We start from the raw sequence: 18,870 nt of genomic DNA on the forward strand, positions 1-18,870 counted from the left end.
TCCCTGATTGCCCAAGTCAGAAACAATCTTTTCCTCTGACACCAAACAGGAATTTGGTTCTCTTTAGCCTATTCTGTTTCATTCCATTCTACTAAATTCTATACTACAGTCCTCTTGTATTGAACACTTACTTGTATGTGACATATGGCCCCTATGTAGTTGTAAATTCTATAAGGGGCAAGTTAGCTCTTGATCTCTCTCCTCAGCCTGGCCACTGATGCTAGGCACCTAGGATACATCGTTGTTGAATGGAACAATGAATGAAATCACATATGGCACTCTTAAAACCTGGGGAAAACACTCTGCAATTAGGGTTAAAATGGAGAAAACACCTCTAAATCACCCAACGGTGCCATAACCTACCCCCAAATCCACATTGCTCAGACTATTTGGTTTCTTATTTGTAAGCTCCAAATTTCTTAGCGTATTCACAGGTAAGTCACTTACCTGTGACCATATAGACATCCCTGGTAGATGCAACTGGGACATAGGTTCTGTGTCCTCTTCTGTACACAGTCACTTCCATAAGTTGGGGACCAAGAGTCATGCTGGCTGTGTTTATAGAAACTATAGCTGAAGATCGTCCCAGTTTTGGGAAATACTGGCCTGTGAGAAAAGGCAAATTGTAGTTACCAATTATAGGAGGTCTGGTTCTGAAAGAATGGCTAAAGGGGTTAGAAGGCACCTCAAACATATAGTCCAACCCAGACCCCCCAAAAGAATCCCACAATAGCAAACGCAACAGGTCGTTAGTTAGACTGTGCTTGAAGACTTCCAAGGCGGGGGAGTTCACTGCTTACAATGGCAGCCTACTCCGCTTTGGGGTAATTCTAACTGTTATGGAGTTAGTTAAACCTGTCGTTACTTCTTCACCACTTTACTCACAGCTTCTGGTTCTGTTCCTTGCTACTGATAGATTCTTAGAAACAAGAATGCAACTCCAGGCTTTCCATTTCAGATAGGACGCCACTTAAATCCATACGTATACAATTCAGCAAAAACAATTTCCTTCCAGACTGCTACCCAAACAAACAGTGACACAGTTTTATCAGACTCCAGACTTGAATAAAAGTCATCTCATTGGCCCAAAAAGGAGAATTTATTTAAAAATTAATTTATTTAAAAATTAAAAATTTAAATTAAAAAATTTTAAATTAAAAATTAAGGCCTAAATGAGAAATGCAATGGACCTAGAGCACAGGGTCACCACTTGGGTGGTAACAGTGGAAGAGAGGAAATGAAAATAATAACCCAGTATTTTCTAAACCCAGAAACATAAATTACTGGAGGAAAGACTCCCTGTTTTACAAGCACTTCTGGGAAAACTGGATAACAGTTTGGCATCAATAGATTTAGGCCAGAATCTTACATCATATGCCACAATAAATTCCAAATAAAGATGCAGATTAAACACAAAAGGGAACATTTTTAAAAATGAGGAAAATGGAAGGAACTACTTTTCACATCCATAGGTGGAGGAAGAATTCTTAACCAAATAAGGCATAGAAGTGGTCACAGAAGACAAAGCAGACAATTTTGGTTACATAAAATTTAAGAAGCTTTTTCTGAACAAAATGACTGAAGACTGAATAAGAAGAGAAAAAGTGGGGTGGAAATTTTTTTCATCAAACATTACTAACAAAAGTCTCACATCTAATATACACAGAAAATTGATGAAAGAAAAAAAGTCCAAAAGCCGTTTCCCAATAGATAAGTAAGTAGTCAAAAGGTATGAACAATTTTCAAAAGAAGAATTGCAAACTGTAAGTGACCATAGGAAAATATGCTCCATGTCACAGATGAGAGAATGCAAATTAGAATAGCTCTGAGGTTTCACCTGGCACCTTATGAATTAACAAAGATAACACAAGATGGGAGCAGTCAGTGCTGAAGGGGCTGCAGGAACACAGATATGCTTGTAATGGAGCTGTGAATTTGCCTGACGGTTCTAGATATCAATTTACGATTATGCAAGAAAAATCACTAAATTGTTCATACCTTTCGATCCAGCAATCTAACTAGAGGGCGCATAGCTCAAGGAGGTCAAAGACAGAAACAAAGATCTAACATACGTATACCAAAATATCCATACCAGAACTTTCCGTGGTAACAAAAAATTGTAAACAAAGTAGCTGATAATCAATTCTCTTCAACAAGCAGTTACTAAACACCTAGTATGTGCCAGACACTACACTAAGCACTGAGGCTAAGAAAAGAAATTGATTGGAAAATGGTTGAAAGAACTATTATAAGAAACTATGGTGCATGAAGAAATGAGAAATATCAGGAATTCAGAGAAATGTGGGGAGATTTGTACAGACTGATGCAGAATAGAGTAAGCAGGGGAAAATGAACGATGGTGGAAAAAGAAAAAATTACTAAAAAAGGAGCCAACTCTGAGTAGTTGAAAAACTAATAGTAATAATAACTAACACTTATATAGCACCTACTATGTCGGGCACTGTGCAGTTATCTCATTTGATCCTCACAACAACCCTGGGAGGTTTCCTATTTTACAGATGAGGAAACTGAGGCAGAGAGAAGTTACATGACTTGCCAAGGTCACACAGCTTCTAAGTGTCTGGGGTCGAATTTGAACTGTGGTCCGTCTGACTCCAGGCTCAGTGCTCTCTATTCTCTGAGCTTCCTACTTGCCCCAGTGAAACAGAATGAAGTGGCATAGTAGAGTGCTGGACCTAGAAGTCAAAGAAGACCTGGGTTCAGATCTGGCCTCAGACATTTGCTAGCTGTGTAACCCCGAGCAAATCACTTAACCTCTTTTTTTTTGGCCTCAGTTTCCTCATCTGTAAAATAGGATAACAACAGCACCTACCTCCCAGGGTTGTTGTGAGTATCAAATGAGGTAGCATTTACAAATTGCTTCTCAAACCTTCAAGCACCACAGATCAATGTTAGCTGTCATTATACAGCCCTCCTTTTTGCAGAAAGGTGGAGAACTACTAGGGCTCAAGGTTGCAACACATTGTCAGACCCGGTAACAGGAGTCGGTGTTTTTGTCTAATTGTTTTTCTTTGTTCCAAGGGACAGAGAGGAGACTCTAGGGAGGACTATGGTGTCAAAACAAAAAGGCAGTCATACTATTTATTGGAGGTGGGTGGGTGGGTGGGAAGAATGTGTCTTTGACTATCACAGCAAGAGGCTGTCCCATACTCGTTTGTTTTCACATTAAAGACTCAATGAGGTGGCACAGGAGATAGAGCGCTGGGCCCGAGGTCAGGAAGACTCATCTTCCTGAGTTCAAATCTGGCCTCAGGTGCTTATTAGCTGTGTGACTCTGAGCAAGTCACTTCACCCTGTTTGCCTCAGTTTCCTCATTTGTAAAATGAGCTGAAGGAAATGGCCAACCACTCCAGGAAAGCCTAAATGGGGTCATGAAGAGTCAGACATGACGAAATGACTGAACAGCAAAATGAACCACGGATTTCTTGGTGAGTCTCCCTGGGTTTGGACAAAATGAGAAGTGGATTATGGGATAATACAGGCAGTCTCTAACTTATCCATGGCTTTTATGAGACTAGTCTTAATAATCGCTCATTTTCAAAAGGGCTTTCCAGTTACAAAGAGCTCAGTATACATCCTAATTGGCCCCTCCCAAGAATGCATCAAGGTTAAGGACAGAGACATTAAGTGACTGAACCTGACATTGGAACCTTCTTATTCCAAATCCCAGGCTCTTTCCATTCTGTCTGTCTTTGTGAGTGAGGAGGGATAACCCTGTGGGATGGGTGGATGGGGGGGAATCAAATGAGATCCCAGGATCTCCATTGGAGGAGGCTATGGAGAAAAAAAATGCCTATTGATTCGAATGGAACTGAACGCGTAAATCTCATGAGGACAGATTCCATGTTGAAAATAAAGACTCTATAACCAAGACGAGACAAAAAAGAAAACTCTCCTTCACCCATAACATAGTTACTGTATAATTGTTGTTGATGATGGCAGCCAAAGGAAAGAGGACCAACCCTGAGTGAAATCTCCAAAGGGCAGGAGAATGCCCTCAAACCGCACAGAGCAGTCCTGAATGGGATGTGAGGGCGGACAGGCCAGTCAGAGGTGGGGAATGTTAACTCGGGAAGGGATTTTGCAGATGACCTGGCCCAACCCCATTGTCTTACACATAAGGGAACCATAGCCCATAGACTCAAAGTCACAGGTCATGGCCACACAGCTCATCACCAACAGAGCTGAGGCTCTAACTCGCACGTTCCACTCTTCCTTCCAAAGCTGAGGGAATTTAATAGAGCTGCCATTGGGATCTCTTGATGCAAACAATTCTTAAATTCTTACAAGCAGAGAATAAGAATGTCAAAATGCCTACCCACCACCACCACCACCACCACAACAATAAACATTTGTAGAATATTTTAAAGTTTGCAAAGCACCTTACATTCTCCTCTGTAAAACGAGAGGGTGGAACTCAGCATTCTCTATAAAGAGCCTTCTGGCTCTCGGTCTATGAGCTGAGGATTATGTCAGTTGTTATGCCTCACAATCATCTTGTTCGGTAGGTACTAATGAGAGCCGCCATGCACAGTTCATACAAAGGATGGAACAGTTGTTCTAACATCCTAGACTGAGAGTTAGGAGGGACCTTAGTGGCCTGATTCACAGAGGGGGAAATTGAGACTCAAAAAAGTGAAATGACTTGTTGGGGGTTATCCAATAGCAAATGTCTGAACCCAGGTCTTCCTGATTTCCCCTAGATCTAGCTAAGGGAATAGAAAGGAAAAGATCTGACAAAATACCAACCAAGTGTATGAAAGATGTAAACAAAGTTCTTCCTTTTCCATCCAGGATGGCAAGGAAAGGGCTTCCCATCTGGAAACACATGATGGGTACTTCTGTTTGGGCACTGTCCCCAATCTCTCTCCTCAGTCCACACAGTCCAGTTGTACACATAAGAATCCAGAGATGAGGCAGTGCCTACACACAGAAAGGAATGGGTCAGAATCCATATGGGAGGGGGGAGAATGGAGGGAGATGGGAGCTGACAGTAGGGTCTTCCCCCCCCAACCCCCAATCCATTATAAAGATAGAAGGGCAGTTGAAAACCTATAATTCTGTCTGGGCTTAGGCTAATTACCTAATGTGGCACTTATCTACTGATTGGTTCTCAAATCACCAGCCCATTCAAATCCAACTGATGGTTTTTTCATGAGAAGTTTCGTTTAAAAAAAAAAAATCACAAGGACTCTTTTGCATGTATGAAATTCCTGACAGGAGCCTGGTTTTAGAACTAGTTAGTTGAGCTAGACTTGAAATCTGGACTGTGGAACGGGAGGAGGGTCACAATGGCCCCCGCATTCTTCCTGGCCCATCTTCCAAGATCATTATCCCACTAAAAATAACAAATGGCCAAGCTCTCCTCTGACTTCCAACTCAGAGCCCGATACTGTCGCTGGGCCTCATTAGCCAGAAGACTTAAGTCTATTTATAAAACTAAATGAGTAATGAGGGTCCCTAAATGTGCGCTAATTAAGTCGCACATCTAATTGTAGAGATTGTAAGCAAAGACTCTCATCCTGAAGAATAGAGCCATCTCATGGTACCCAGGGCCTAATTGGGACATGGTCACGGATTATTCTTTATTGTTGCTCTTATCAAAGAGGAGCAAAAAGGATATTTTTCTATTTTTCAAAGGTTCTCTTAAATCTTAAATTCTATATTCAAGGCTATTCAACTCTGCATTCTTGACATCAATGAATGGCCAGTCATTTTCAATTAATATAATCTTTCCTTGAAATATGTTACTTAGAAGCAATAAACTATGCAGTGCCATTGTGTTTGTTTGTTTTTTTTTTTTTTTTAAAAGAGTAAGGAATCCTAGGAAATTCCAAACACTTTTCAATACCAACCAGTCTGGGTTTTCATTTGGGGATGGGGAAAAAATTCACTGGAATGGAACATAGAAGAGGTTTGAGTGAGTGACTAGAAAGAGTGGAATTCCCACACTGGTCTTCCTAATTTCCCTTTTGCAAGCTTTCTTTGATTAACTAAAGAAGTTGATTAATTACAACCCCTAGTTCAGGGAATATGTCATCTTAACAGCATCAGCTAAGAAGATTCTTTTTTCTGTATTGATGTGAACATGCAAAAAAGAAGTAGCCTTGAGTCTGAAAGGCTTCCTCAATTGAGCCGTGCCTCTGACATGTACTAGACTGGCTGGGTGACCCCCGGGCAAGCCACTTAACCTCTTGGTCTCCCACACAGCCCTCTAAGACTACAAGTTACAGACAGTTGCTGACCTACAGCAGGGCAGAAATTTTCCATCCCAGGCTCTCCCACGAGGATAAAAATCACAGGTCTAGATGAGAAATTTTTGTTCTATTTTATAATTTTTCTTTGATTAAAGAGGTTGATTAATTAGATCTGTATTTCACCAAATATTCATTCTTCTTCTTCTTATTACTACTATCATTCTTATTATTACTATTACTATTATTATTATTACTACTACTCTGATTATTATAACTACTATTCTTCTACTATTATTTCTACTTCTACTATTCTTAGTAGTAGTACTATTCCTCTGATTATTATAACTATCATTATTATTACTACTACTCCTCTGATTATTATAACTATTACTATTATTATTACTACAACTCTGATTATTGTAACTATTACTATTATTATTACTACAACTACTGATTATTTTAACTGTAGCTATTATTATTATCATCATTTTATAACTACTATGCTATTATTGTTATTATTATTGTTATTATTAGTCTAACAACAGTAACTAGACACATTCCATTTGCTGTGATATACAAAAAGCTGGGGGTGGTATCTTACTGCTTTAAATAAAGATAAAACGAAACAAACATCAGAAGCCTTAACTGGCTCAGGCACATAGTAGGTGCTAAAGTTATTGAAGTGAAAATCACTGGACCCATCTGTCAAATTGTCTGTTCTCTGAATAGCCCAAAGAGCTAAGATTCCCAGCACAAAATCCCCGTTGAGACCCAGCCTGGAGAGTCCCACTTGAGCCTAGGAAAAAGCCTGTACCTGACAATACAGCCTTTGTGAGGAGGTTCTGCTCGCCCAGATCCCTCTTAGAAGAACTAACTCCTCTCTTTCTCTCTCTCTTTTCCTTTTCTTCTTCTCATTTTTTTTTAAAGAGGAAACTAGGTGGGGCCAAGCAGACACCCTACTGTCCCTCAGCTGGGGACAGCTGTACATTCAAGCCAGAACCACCAATTTCTCCAAATCTCCATGGCTGAGATCATTTTTGTCATGGGCTACCCTAGCGTTGTAGTTTGGTTAACTTATGATGGCCGTGAGAATGCCATCCCATCAGATGTTAGAGCTGGGAAAAGCTGAGAGATGAAAGATGGGGGTTAAGGAGGCACCTGGACAGCCATCTATCCCAACCTCATCGTTTTACAGATGAGGAAATTGATGAACAGAGAGGGGAAAGAATATTCACAGGCACCCCGGCAGAAAGGGAGGGCAGTACAGGGGACAGGCAAGGAGACAAAGGAACAGGGTTCGAGCCTGCCTTTGACACTTAGGGCCTGGGTGACCTGGGCATCATTTAAGCTCCACGGGTCTCGGTTTTCTCAGCTGTAAAACAAGAGGCTTGGGCTCGATGGAGTCGAAGGCTAATCCCTTACGCCAAGTGGCAGAGCCAACATTTGACCCAGATCTTGTGACCCACAGCCAGCGCCCTCTCTGGGGTCACGAGGCTGTGGCCGCCTGCTCACCGTTCTTGCAGCTCCGGTCATAGATGATGTTACCGCTCTCGTCTTCCTTCTGGCATCTGGGGAACACCAGGCTCGCGACAAAGGTGAGGTTGGATCCCACCAGTGCTGGGGAGTCACTGGTCAGGATGGCCCGCACCTGTCCTCCTAGAAATGAAAACAGAACGAGGAAAGTCCACGGGTACTGACCCAGCAAGACCTGTTCCTTTCCTCTGGGAGTGAACACAGAACATAGAATAAGGACAGGGAACGGACCTGGTATTTCACTCACTGGTATGGGGAAGTCACAGATGAGGAAGCACCCTGCCCCAATGTAGGCGAGCACCTCTCTGTGGTTTATAGTCTCAGAGTGTCAGGGGCACAGCAGGGTGACATGGTCTGATTGGAATCACTCAGCCAGCGCCTGGCAGAGGTGAGGCTGGAGCCCAGGGCTCCTGGACGAACTGACCAGCTCTTTAGTTTCTATGCCAGCCTTGTAACAAATCAAATCCAGCACCTGCGTTTCTCTTAATGGTTATTATAAACTACACACATCACTCTGTAAGTTTAACTCTCAGAACCATGTCAGCCCACCATGTCATTCACCAGGTGTGAAGGGTCAGGCCAGGGCTCCCTTTGCCACCCACATGCACTAGGACAATATTGGGGAACACCTGGGGAAAAAGGGGTATTGACTGTCTAACCCCCTTTCCACCGTTCAACTTCTGTTCACAATCTCTTCTCCATCTGTCCCAGAATGACCAGTTAGTAAACCGTCAGCCCCGAAGCCATTCCGCACAGAGTGGGGTGGGGTGGGGTGGGGGAGGTTGGTGGAGGATCTAAGAAGAAAGAACTGAGTAGCTAGAGTGCTGGACAATGTCTCTTGTCAACGAAAGCAAGCTGCAATATCTGCGGTGATTTTTAAAATGCTAGAAAATAAGAATAATAGTTATTATTATTGTCAGTTGTTGCTAAGGAGAAAGCAAAGTCCTGAAAAATCCAGGTAATAATGATATGGAATTACAGCTCTGTCATGCAAAATAACAAAAATAATATTACATAATGTTATATAATATTATATTAAATTATAAAATAATATTATTATTTTTGCTGAGCAGAAAGCAAAGTTCTGCAAAATTCAGGTAACACTGTTATGTGATTATAGCTCTGTCATTTGCAGAATAGTATTATTGCTGTTAGTATTATTAATATCAATCAGCATTATTAGTATTAATATTATTTGGTAAGCAGAAAGCAAAGTCCTGCAAAACTTAGGTAATACTGTATGTAATTACACCTCTGTCATAGGCAAAGTAATATTTTGTTATTAATAACAATGTCATTATTATTATTGCTACTACTACTGAGCAAAAAGCAAAGTCCTATAAAATCCAGGCAATATTGGTATGCAATTACAGCTATGTCATATGCAAAATAAAAACAATAATATGATATAATATTACACTATATTATATCTTAATGTCTTTTATTTCACTACATAATAATAATAATGATTATTTTTGCTAAGTAGAAAGCAAAGTCTGGTAAAATCTAGGTAAAGCTGGTATGTAATTATATCTTTGGCATATGCAAAATAATATTTGTTATTACCATTGTTAAGCAGAAAGCAAAGTTCTACAAAATCCAGCTAAAATATTAACGTGTAATTATGACTCTGTCATATTGAAAATAACAATAATAATATTATGCAATATGATAAAATATAAGATAATAGAGTATAATATAATATGATGTCATACCACATCATTTTAACAATGGTTTTTGCTGAGCAGGATGCAAAGTCCTGCAAAATCCAGGCAATATTGCATGTGATTACAGCTCTTTCATATGCAAAATGATATGTTATTATATCATAATTATCATTATTATTGTTGTTATTATTTTTGCTGAACAGAAATCATGTCCTGCAAAATCTAGGTAAAAGTGGTATGTAATTACGGCTCTTTCATATGCAAAATAGCAATAATAATATAATATAATTGATTGTATTTTATTATATTACGTTATAATAATCACTATTATTTTTCTGAGCGGAAAGCAAAGTCCCATAAAATCCGGGCACTACTGGTCAGTGATTACAGCTTTGCCACATGCAAAAGCCATTTGGGGGACCGTAGCAGTCGTGAGGCCAGAAGAGACCAACTCCTTTTTATTTTCCTGGAACCTGCGGGTGTGTTGGCCTCCTCACTACCTTTCCAGCAGCTTTTCCACCGGGAGTCCCCCTCTTTCCAGACAGGGTAGAGTTTTTCATTCCACATGTTTTGGTCAGGAGACCAGCCATGGAGTAGGTCCTGGCTCCTGATGACAGGGGCAGCCGCACTTCCGTGGCTCGTCACGTCTCGAAATCCTAAATAAGGATAGGGAAGAACACAAATGGCCCTTGGTCTCCATTCTGCTCTGGTGTCCGGAAAGGAAATTCTTACGTGAGCATACGACACATTGGAAGCAATTTTTGCCTATTCTGCAGAGCAAAGAACACCCACCCATGGACGACCTGGTTTATCGGGCAAATAGAGGAATAATCATTTACTATTATTTAAGCCAACTAATCAATCAACAAGTATTTATGAAGTGACTCCTGGGTACCAGACGCAGTGTTAGTCTCTGGGATGGGGATACAAACCAAAATGAATCATTTCTTGCCTTTCAGGAGGTTACATTTTATACTTAGCTATCATTTGTATGTTTTAAGATTTGAAAAGCATTTTACAAATATTACCTCATTTGATCTCACAACAATAGGTGCTGTTATTATCCCATTTTACAGAAAAGGAAATTAAGGCAGGCAGAGGTTAAGTGACTTGCCCAGGGTTGCCCAGCTAGTAAGTGTTTGAGGCTGGATTGGAACTCAGGTTTTCCTGACTCTGGGTCCAGTGCTCTATGCACCATGGTGCCCCCAGGACACCATGTAATAGAAGAAAAATAACCAGAGGTGTAACAGACATGATCAGGGAACCAATTCTTATTGGCTGGTTTGGTTCACTTTCCATGGGCAGACCTTCCTGGGGCAGCTGCCACATGCCCCCAGACATGGGGGTATGAGAGTTGCTGGCATCCAGCTAGGAGCTGCTGGGGGAATATATTCCTTTAGTCCAGAGTTCACGTCCCTTGAATGGATTCAAGCTCCATGGGAGGCGCCCTGGTCCATTAGCTCAAGGGGTTCCCCTGAATAACCCATAAGTTATTTCAAGGAGAAAGATACTAAGGGCTGAGGAGATCAGGACAGGCTTTGTGTTGGATAGAGTCTTGGAGGAAAAAGAAAAGGCTTCTAAGAGGCAGAAGGATGGACGGACAGGCATTCCAAGCTTGGGCACAGCCCATGCAAAGGTAAAGACAGGGAAGATAGAGTGGCATGTGTGAACAACAGCAAGAAAGTCAGTTTGGCTGAATCATAGGGTGCTTGAAAGGTGAGTAAAGTAGAATAAGCCTAAAATCGTAGGTAGAGTCAGGTCACAAAGGGCTTTGGATGACCAAAAGAGATTTATGTTTTACCCTAGACTAATCTGCTGACGTTTAGTGAGGAGGGGAGTGTCATGGTCCAACCTGCATTTGAGGAAAATCTTCAACAGATAATAAACAATCTAGTTATCAGTTCTATACCAAATGTCACCATTATGGAAATCTTTTTAAAGTTTAAAAAAATAACAACATTCCACCTGATTCCATAGACATCTGTTGACTGCCTACTGTATACCCCAACCGTCCTGGCCCTTGGGGAGCCTACAGTCACTGGACCTGCCTCTCGGGGCAGGGGCCAGTGCTGGGGCAACCTCTTCCCATCTGATGTTTGTAAAAGAGGAAAACCCGCATTTCTTGCCAGTTGTTTTGTTTCTTAATTATAAACCTTTGGAAACTGTTCCTCATAAAACCACTCTCAGAACTGATAAGTTGGATAGAAATAGCCATCGTTGAGAAGGACCGATACAATTCCTGCTCTGAAACCAGCAATGAGAGGCTGGTGTAGCGGAAAACACAGATTTGGGGTCGAAGGACCTTGGTTCAAGCTCTGTCTCTGCAGATTACGGTAATAATAGCTAGTGCTTTTATAATACCTACTATGTGCCAGGCAGCACGCTTGGTGCTTTACAATTATCACCTCTTTTGATTCTCACGACAACCCTGGGAGGGAGGTGCTATTATCATCCCCATTTGACAATTGAGGAAACTGAGGCAGACAAAGAGTAAGTGACTTGCCCAGGGTCTTACACCTAGGAAGTGTCTGAGGCTGGATTTGAACTCAAGTCTTCCTGATTCCAGGTCCAGTTTGCTGTTCACTAGGCTACCTAGCTGTCCCTTAGTGGGTTAGGTGACAGCTTAAAAAAATTTTTTTAATCATTCTTATGCCACATATTTTTTTCCTCTTAAGTCTCTCCCCTTACCTTGGACCCAAAGAACAAAAATTTAAATTAGGCAAAGTCAAATGACACAACTAACACATTTGAAAATTTATACCGAGGTCGTCTGGCAGCTAGGTGGAACAGTGGATAGAGTGCTGGGCCCGGAGTCGGGAGGACCCGAGTTCAAATTGGGCCTCAGACACTTACTAGCTGTGTGAGCCTGGACAAGTCACTGAACCCTGTTTGCCTCAGTTTCCTCATCTGTCAAATGAGCTGGAGAAGGAAAAGGCAGACCACTCCAGCATCTCTGCCAAGAAAACCCCAAACGGAGCCACAGAGGGTCAGAAATGACTGACCAACACCAGCACCACGGTCCTCCTCTGCAGTCCCCACTGCTCTCAGAGGAGGAGACTATGTTTCTTTATCAGGCATCAGGACTGAGAGGGTGCGTTCCACTGTATTTTGTTTGCTGAAGGGAGGTCTAAGAGGGCCGTGGAGGCTTGATGGGGAGCTGTCACAGGCCGTAACAGGGATGGAGGCGAGGCCTCACATTTGACAGCGGAGGACCCTGAGGCTTAGCGTGGCTCCCCTGAGAGTACTTAGCCAGGAAGTGGTAAAGAGAAGCCTTGAACTCGGGGCCTTGCACTTCACAGACGTACTCTCCATTGTCCCCCACGCTGAACTCACAGGTTTGCAAGTTCCCGGCAGTGTTTTCATTTTTTTACTTAGCTTATGACCCTGGGCAAGTCACTTAACCCTAGTTTGCCTCAGTTTCCTCATCGGTAAAGTGGGGATAATAATAGCATCTACCTTCCAGAGTTGTTGTAAAAATAAATGATGCATGGCATAGTGCCTGGAGCATAGTAGGCACTATATAAATATTAGCTGTTGTTATTATTATTATTATAGCCAGAGTTTGAACCCAGGCTTTCTGATGACAAGTCCAGCCTAGGAAAAGAGACACAAAGATTTAAAGGGCTGGTGAAGGGTCCCAAATGAGCTTCTCTGCCCACCCCTCAAAAAAACAAACTTCAGATTTCATCCATTTCAAAGCCCAAGCCATCAGGCCCTATAATATTCCCCAGGCCAGAGGTGCCCCCAGATCTAGTTCCAGCAGAAAGACAGCTAGAAAGGCTGGGAAAGGGCATAGCCTGCCTGCCCACGCCCATGGAAGGTCTGTGCCGGAGAGCCCTTCCTCCGTTACACATTCTAGGCTGTGGCACTTAGGGCAGCTTTGCCCCTACCAGGCCCCAGCTCACACCCTGGGGCTGGGGTTGGGGCCCACCTGGAGCTCTGTAGCCCATCTGGAAGAAGCATTTAGCTGCTCCCTGCCAGGAGCAGGCAGGCTCAGACATTGGCCTTCCTTCCCCACCCCACCCATCCCTAGCTATGGAAGCCGCCCCACGCGTGAGAAAGGGGCTTTCATGGCTCAGGAGATCATGGGAACGGAGAGGGACTAGCGAGGTCTTCACCTCCTCCCTCCCTCTCTTCACTAATTCCCAGAACTACATCTGCTCTCCACCCTCTGTCAAAGGACCGCCGATCTGGAGCTGGAAGGGACCTTAATTCAACCCCCGACTTTTACAGATGAGGAAACTGAGGCCCCAAAAAGCTAAGTGATTTGCCCAAAGTTACATAGAGTAAGTGACTGAGCTGAGACTTGAACCCAGTCCTTTAACTTCAAATCCATGCTCACTGAGTAAGTGAAGCAATCTGGGATAAGAAGCATGGAAAGGGGGGCAGCTAGGTGGCGCAGTGGATAGGGCACCGGCCCTGAAGTCAGGAGAACCTGAGTTCAGATCTGGCCTCAGACCAAACACTTGACACTTACTAGCTGTGTGACCCTGGGCAAGTCACTTAACCCCAACTGCCAAAAAAAAAAAATCATGGAAAGGAGAGGGGCCTATCTATAGGATCTCATGAAAATAAAAAGGATGAGACTGTGAGAAAAGAGAGCACTTTGGCACATAGCCCTTCCTAAGGAACCTCCCCAGGCTCTCCTCTAAGTTAGAGGTATTTCCTGGGGTGGATGGGGGCAAACACTGAGACAGCTTAATGATCTGAGGTGTTAGGGCCCCTTTTCCAGAGTCCAGATGCCATCTGGGACACAGGACTTTCAATGGGGATGCTCTTGACCCTGCAATCACTGACTTGGAGCTCAAACTGGAGCCTTCTCTTCTAAATTTATATTCTGGCTACTCCATGTACATCTTTTTTTTGCATTTATATGTTGCCTCTCCCCATTAGAATGTAAGCTGCTAGAGGGCAGGGGCTTTATTTCCCCAGGGCTTTGTATCCCCAAGCACAAAATAGCATAAATATATACAAGAAGTGCTCAATAAATGTTTGCATATTGATGGGTCACAGATCCAGACCTAGAAGAGACGTCAGAGACCACCTATTTCAATCTCTCATTTCACAGATGAAGAAACTGAGGTTTCTAGTGGTGAATTGGGTTGCCCATGGTGACAGGTCCCTTGCCTCCAAATCCTGTGCTTTCCCCACCAAGCTACACCATGGTAAAATCGGCTAGTATTAGAGGAAGTCTTGACCAGCCACTTGCTGTGGCTCCCTTGCCTGAATCTAGGCTGCCTCTGGTTCAAGGACAGGTTTTGAGACAACCTCCTTTTCTTCCATTCTCTGATCTCCTTTGACTCGTACACAAGGACCTGAGCCAACTCTCTATCAGCCATATGAGCCCCACCCGAGCCAGTCAACAAGCTCCTGCAAATCTTTGGGGGGGAAGCCAAGTAAAGAAGAGTTTAGAAACTCCCCTTTGGAGACACTGAGGATTATTCCAGTGCCTGGGTCCTCAGCCCTCTGGCCTAGACCTTGGGCATCAGTTCATCTGACGTCTTTATCAGATAGAAGCCAGATGAGTTCAATGAGGCCAGCCTGCTCTGTGGTCAAGGCCAGCAGCCCCAGATGAATGCAGACATCCAGCCAAGAGCATGAGGTACCACCAATGGAAAGGCAGCTCAAAGGGCATCCTCAGGGAGGGTAGGCCATCTTTGTAGTATGTGCCAGGCACTCCACTAGGGGCTAGGGATGTGAATACAGAAAGCAAGGGGTTCCTGCCTTCAGGGAGCTTATGCTTGAATGGGTAGATGAATCAGAGCACTAAAAAAAATGTTTCCCCTAGAGCACAAATGGAAATGATTATACTACATGCCTCTCTTTGCTCCAGCTTTCTCTTTTCCAGAGCTGGACAGTGAGAAGTTCCACCCAAGGAAAGCCCCGAACCCTGACTGGGGGAACTTTCCTGCTGACCCCAGCTCAGGCCCTGCCTCCTCCATGAGCCCCCCATCCCTCCTGGGAAGCGAATGGAGAAGTGGAGAGAGCTACTCACTTTTAGCAGCATGGAGTGGGATTCTGCCTGCCAAGAGAAGACCCAGAAGAAAGCAGAGGCCTGCCATGGGGGCTGAGGTCTGAGCTCACCGCTGAGGCCAGCTCGCCGACTTGGGCTTCCTGTGCTCCAGCCACTTGGGGGAAAGCTGCAGTGATGTTCTCCTGGCCCCAGCCAAGGGCCAGCTCCTCCTCTGCTCAATTAAAGAGGGCCTGGGGGCACATCATGTGATAGGGCTAAGCTTGGTTGCCTGATCTGGTGTCTTCAATTCAACCCCATACCTCGTGCTCATGAGTCACACACTCTAGCCTTTACTTCTTTCGTTATTTGATTGCCTATTAAAAAAAAACAAAAACCAACTTCATCTTTTCAAAGACTGTTGTGCAGACACAGTTCTTGCATCCTTTTTCTATAAGTACATGGGACAGCTCAAAGGGTATGGAGTCAGGAGTCAGAGGATCAGGGTTCAAACCTTGTCTGGGCTGCTACTAACCACTCATATCACTTTAGGCTAGTTGCCCAGCTTTTCTGGGCCTCAGTTTCCTCATCTGTAAAATGAAAGGGTTATTCCAAATGGCCTCTCAGGTTCCTTCTAGCTCTAAATCTTTGTTTTAGGATTCTGCCACCCATTTTAAAGAAACAAATTTTCACATAGGAGTGCTTTTCATTTATTCATTTATTTTTAAAATGTTTTCCACCCAGTGAATTTGTCAGCACCTAGTCTCAGGCAAGTGAGGAGGAACAGCGGTTAGAGCACCGGGGCCTGGAGTCGGGGAGACTCCTCTTCCTGCGTTCAAATCTGGCCTCAGACACTTACTAACTGTGTGACCCTCGGCAAGTCACTGAACCCTGTTTGCCTCAGTTTCCTCATCTGTAAAATGAGCTAGAGAAGAAAATGGCAAAGCACTCCAGTATTGCTGCCAAGGAAACCCCAAATGGGGTCATGAAGAATCAGACGTGACTGAACAACAACAGTATCACAGATTCCTGGTTCATGGTCCCATCTCTAAATCAGTCAGAGCTGGTGATACTGTGGTATAATTATGGAACATCTCCTTGAAATCATAGAATTCCAGAGTCATGGAGTTTTCTGGAGTTAGTAGGGATCTCAGTGGCCATTCAACTCAATCCAAATCTAAAAAAGAATTCCCCCTCCACATCTTTGCACTGGCTTTCCCCCATACCTAGAATGCCCTTCCTTTTCCTTCCTTGTGTATCTTAGTGTCTCTGGCATCCTTTAAGACTCAGCTCAGAAATCTTCTCCCAGAGGCTCTTCCCAGCATTCCCAGCTGCTAAAAAGCTGTCCCCTCTTGGGAAGACCTACTTCCATCTAATCTATTCTGGCGATGTCTTGTCTATACAGAGCTCATTATCTACACATTGCCTTTCCCATTAATCCACGAGCTCTTTGGGGGCAGGGCCATGTTTTTGCCTTTCTTTGCCTTTCATACCCAGGACTTGGTATGCAGTAAGCACTTAATAAATGCTTGTTGCTTGATGTCATCTCACACGGATGAACTTAGCCAATCCACCAATTGGATCCTAAGGTTCTACCACCTGGATACTTGAGCCCTAAATAAGCCCAGGTTCACTCCATCCAAGTGGTTCCCTGCAGAGTGGTCTACAAGCGGTAGGCTAGAACTGCGTTTACATCAAATCACATTGCCAAAAAGGTGGGAGCTTTTAAGGAAAGGAGCCGGAGGAAGGGAAGATCTCAGTTACTCGGAGTGGAAAGAGTATCAGCTGTGAAGTCTAGAAGACCTGAGATCAAAGCCTAGCCTGGACACACGCGAGACCTAGATGACCTTGGGCAAGTCACTTCAGCCCCCGTGGCCCGTGAGGTCCCTTCCGCTCCGGGTCTGGGATCTTTTGAAATTGGCAGAAAAGCCAGGACGGGTGGGTGGCCTCTTGGGAAACCTCGGAATAAGTTCAGCGACTTAGTGAGATCCCACGGCCTCGGAGAGTTCTTGGCTCTTCTCTATGGTGCCAGCACTGGGCTGAGGTGGGGGCTTTCTCATTCTGTTTGGTGACCACAGTTCCTCATTGAGAGTAGCTATAAACAGGACCAGAAGCGGGGAGTTGGCCTCCCAGTGTCCTCCCAAAGCTCACCCTTGCCTCCTATCAGCGGTTTCTAGCCCGGTAACTAGGAGCCCAGAGCGGGAATCGTGGGGGGAAGGCAGCAGCAGCTGAGAGTTCACGCAGGCAGCAGGTGCAGAGACCATGCCTTCGGTAACAATAAGCAGGAAGTTAGTGGCTTTGAATACCACCCCTCCCCCTACGAATGCAAGCTTTTGGGGAGCTTTGTCCCTTTGTCCTCAGCCCCTAGCTCGGGCCCCGGGACAGCTTGTTGAATTGAATGCTTTGGAGGCAAAACTGGACGTTCAGCTTCATCTGCTATGCCAAACTAATGACCATAGGGAGTATTGTTCAGAAGGAGAAATCAGAGACATGACCAGCAATTCTGACAAGCCCGGAAAACACGGTTGAGTGGGTGAGTAGGGAGAGACCCCAGGAGAGACCTCCAACCTTTCCACGCAAGACCTTGCCAAGGGTGAACTTTCAGGACGTTGCAAGTGTCCCTTCCTATTTTAACCAATTATTCTTAATAACTGCTACTGATGATTCTTACCAAGGACAGAGCTCTCACCTGCTGAAGGAATAAAAAAGCAGCTTTTTCTAAACTGCATCCAAGGACAAAGTTCCCCTTCCCCACCCTAGTTGTGTCTTTAGGAGGAAGTTATATTGTGTGGATTTATTATTATTATTATTATTATGTCCTGAATTGAGATTTTAAAAAATAATTTCTCATTTCCTTTAAAAAAAATCCTGAACTTAACTAAGACCAAATAAAATGGAAGTTTCCATATAGGTCTGAATGAGAAGATTTTCCAGGAAATCATGATTAGATGGCCTCTTCTAGGCTTCAGAGTCCAGCTAAGTTGTTCAATTAGAAGAAAAGTAGAATTCCAGCAACTTTCAGGGCTTGTGGGGGGTGGGAGCAGAGGGGGGAAGTGTGGGGAGCAGTGTCACTCAGGGGAATGATCCAATTAACCCTGGTCCTTAATTAACTCACCTTTCTTCAGATAAAGTGTGATTATGTCTTTCTTACAGACGTAAGAGCAGCTCTAGTGTTCTTCATCTCTTAATAATGAAGCATAATCATATAGCTGAGAATATATTTAATTTTAAATTATTAACTTAATAGCCATCAATGTCCAGAATAAGAGACAAGAACTGATAGAAAACCCTTACTGTTAACAAGGTAGATGCCAATGAATTAATAAGTAGTGAAGTTCCATGTGAGGAAAAAAATGCTTTTGTCCTTTGTCACCAACCAGGATTGTCTAAAGTTCTCCTTTTGGCTTTGCTCTTCTTTTCTTTCTTCCTTTTCTCTTTCTTTCTCCCTTCCTTCCTTTTTTCTCTTCCTTCCTTCCACCCTTTTTTCTTTTCCTTCTTCCCC

General features: G+C 43.6%; 1 protein-coding gene across 1 annotated transcript in view; it reads right to left on the reverse strand.

Annotated features, from left to right (window-relative positions):
* The window catches only part of LOC114050497 (transmembrane glycoprotein NMB-like), a 32,228-nt gene extending 16,588 nt beyond the window's left edge, over positions 1–15,640 (reverse strand). The window contains 5 exon segments of the mRNA XM_027872248.1: positions 448–606; positions 4,771–4,944; positions 7,731–7,874; positions 9,919–10,074; positions 15,414–15,640. Of these exon segments, the coding sequence (XP_027728049.1) occupies positions 448–606; positions 4,771–4,944; positions 7,731–7,874; positions 9,919–10,074; positions 15,414–15,480 (700 nt within the window). The 5' untranslated portion in view covers positions 15,481–15,640.
* Between the last annotated feature and the right edge of the window lie 3,230 nt (positions 15,641–18,870).

The sequence above is a fragment of the Vombatus ursinus genome, unplaced genomic scaffold (assembly GCF_900497805.2).
Source record: "Vombatus ursinus unplaced genomic scaffold, bare-nosed wombat genome assembly UNPS02014799.1, whole genome shotgun sequence".
NCBI lineage: Eukaryota > Metazoa > Chordata > Mammalia > Diprotodontia > Vombatidae > Vombatus > Vombatus ursinus.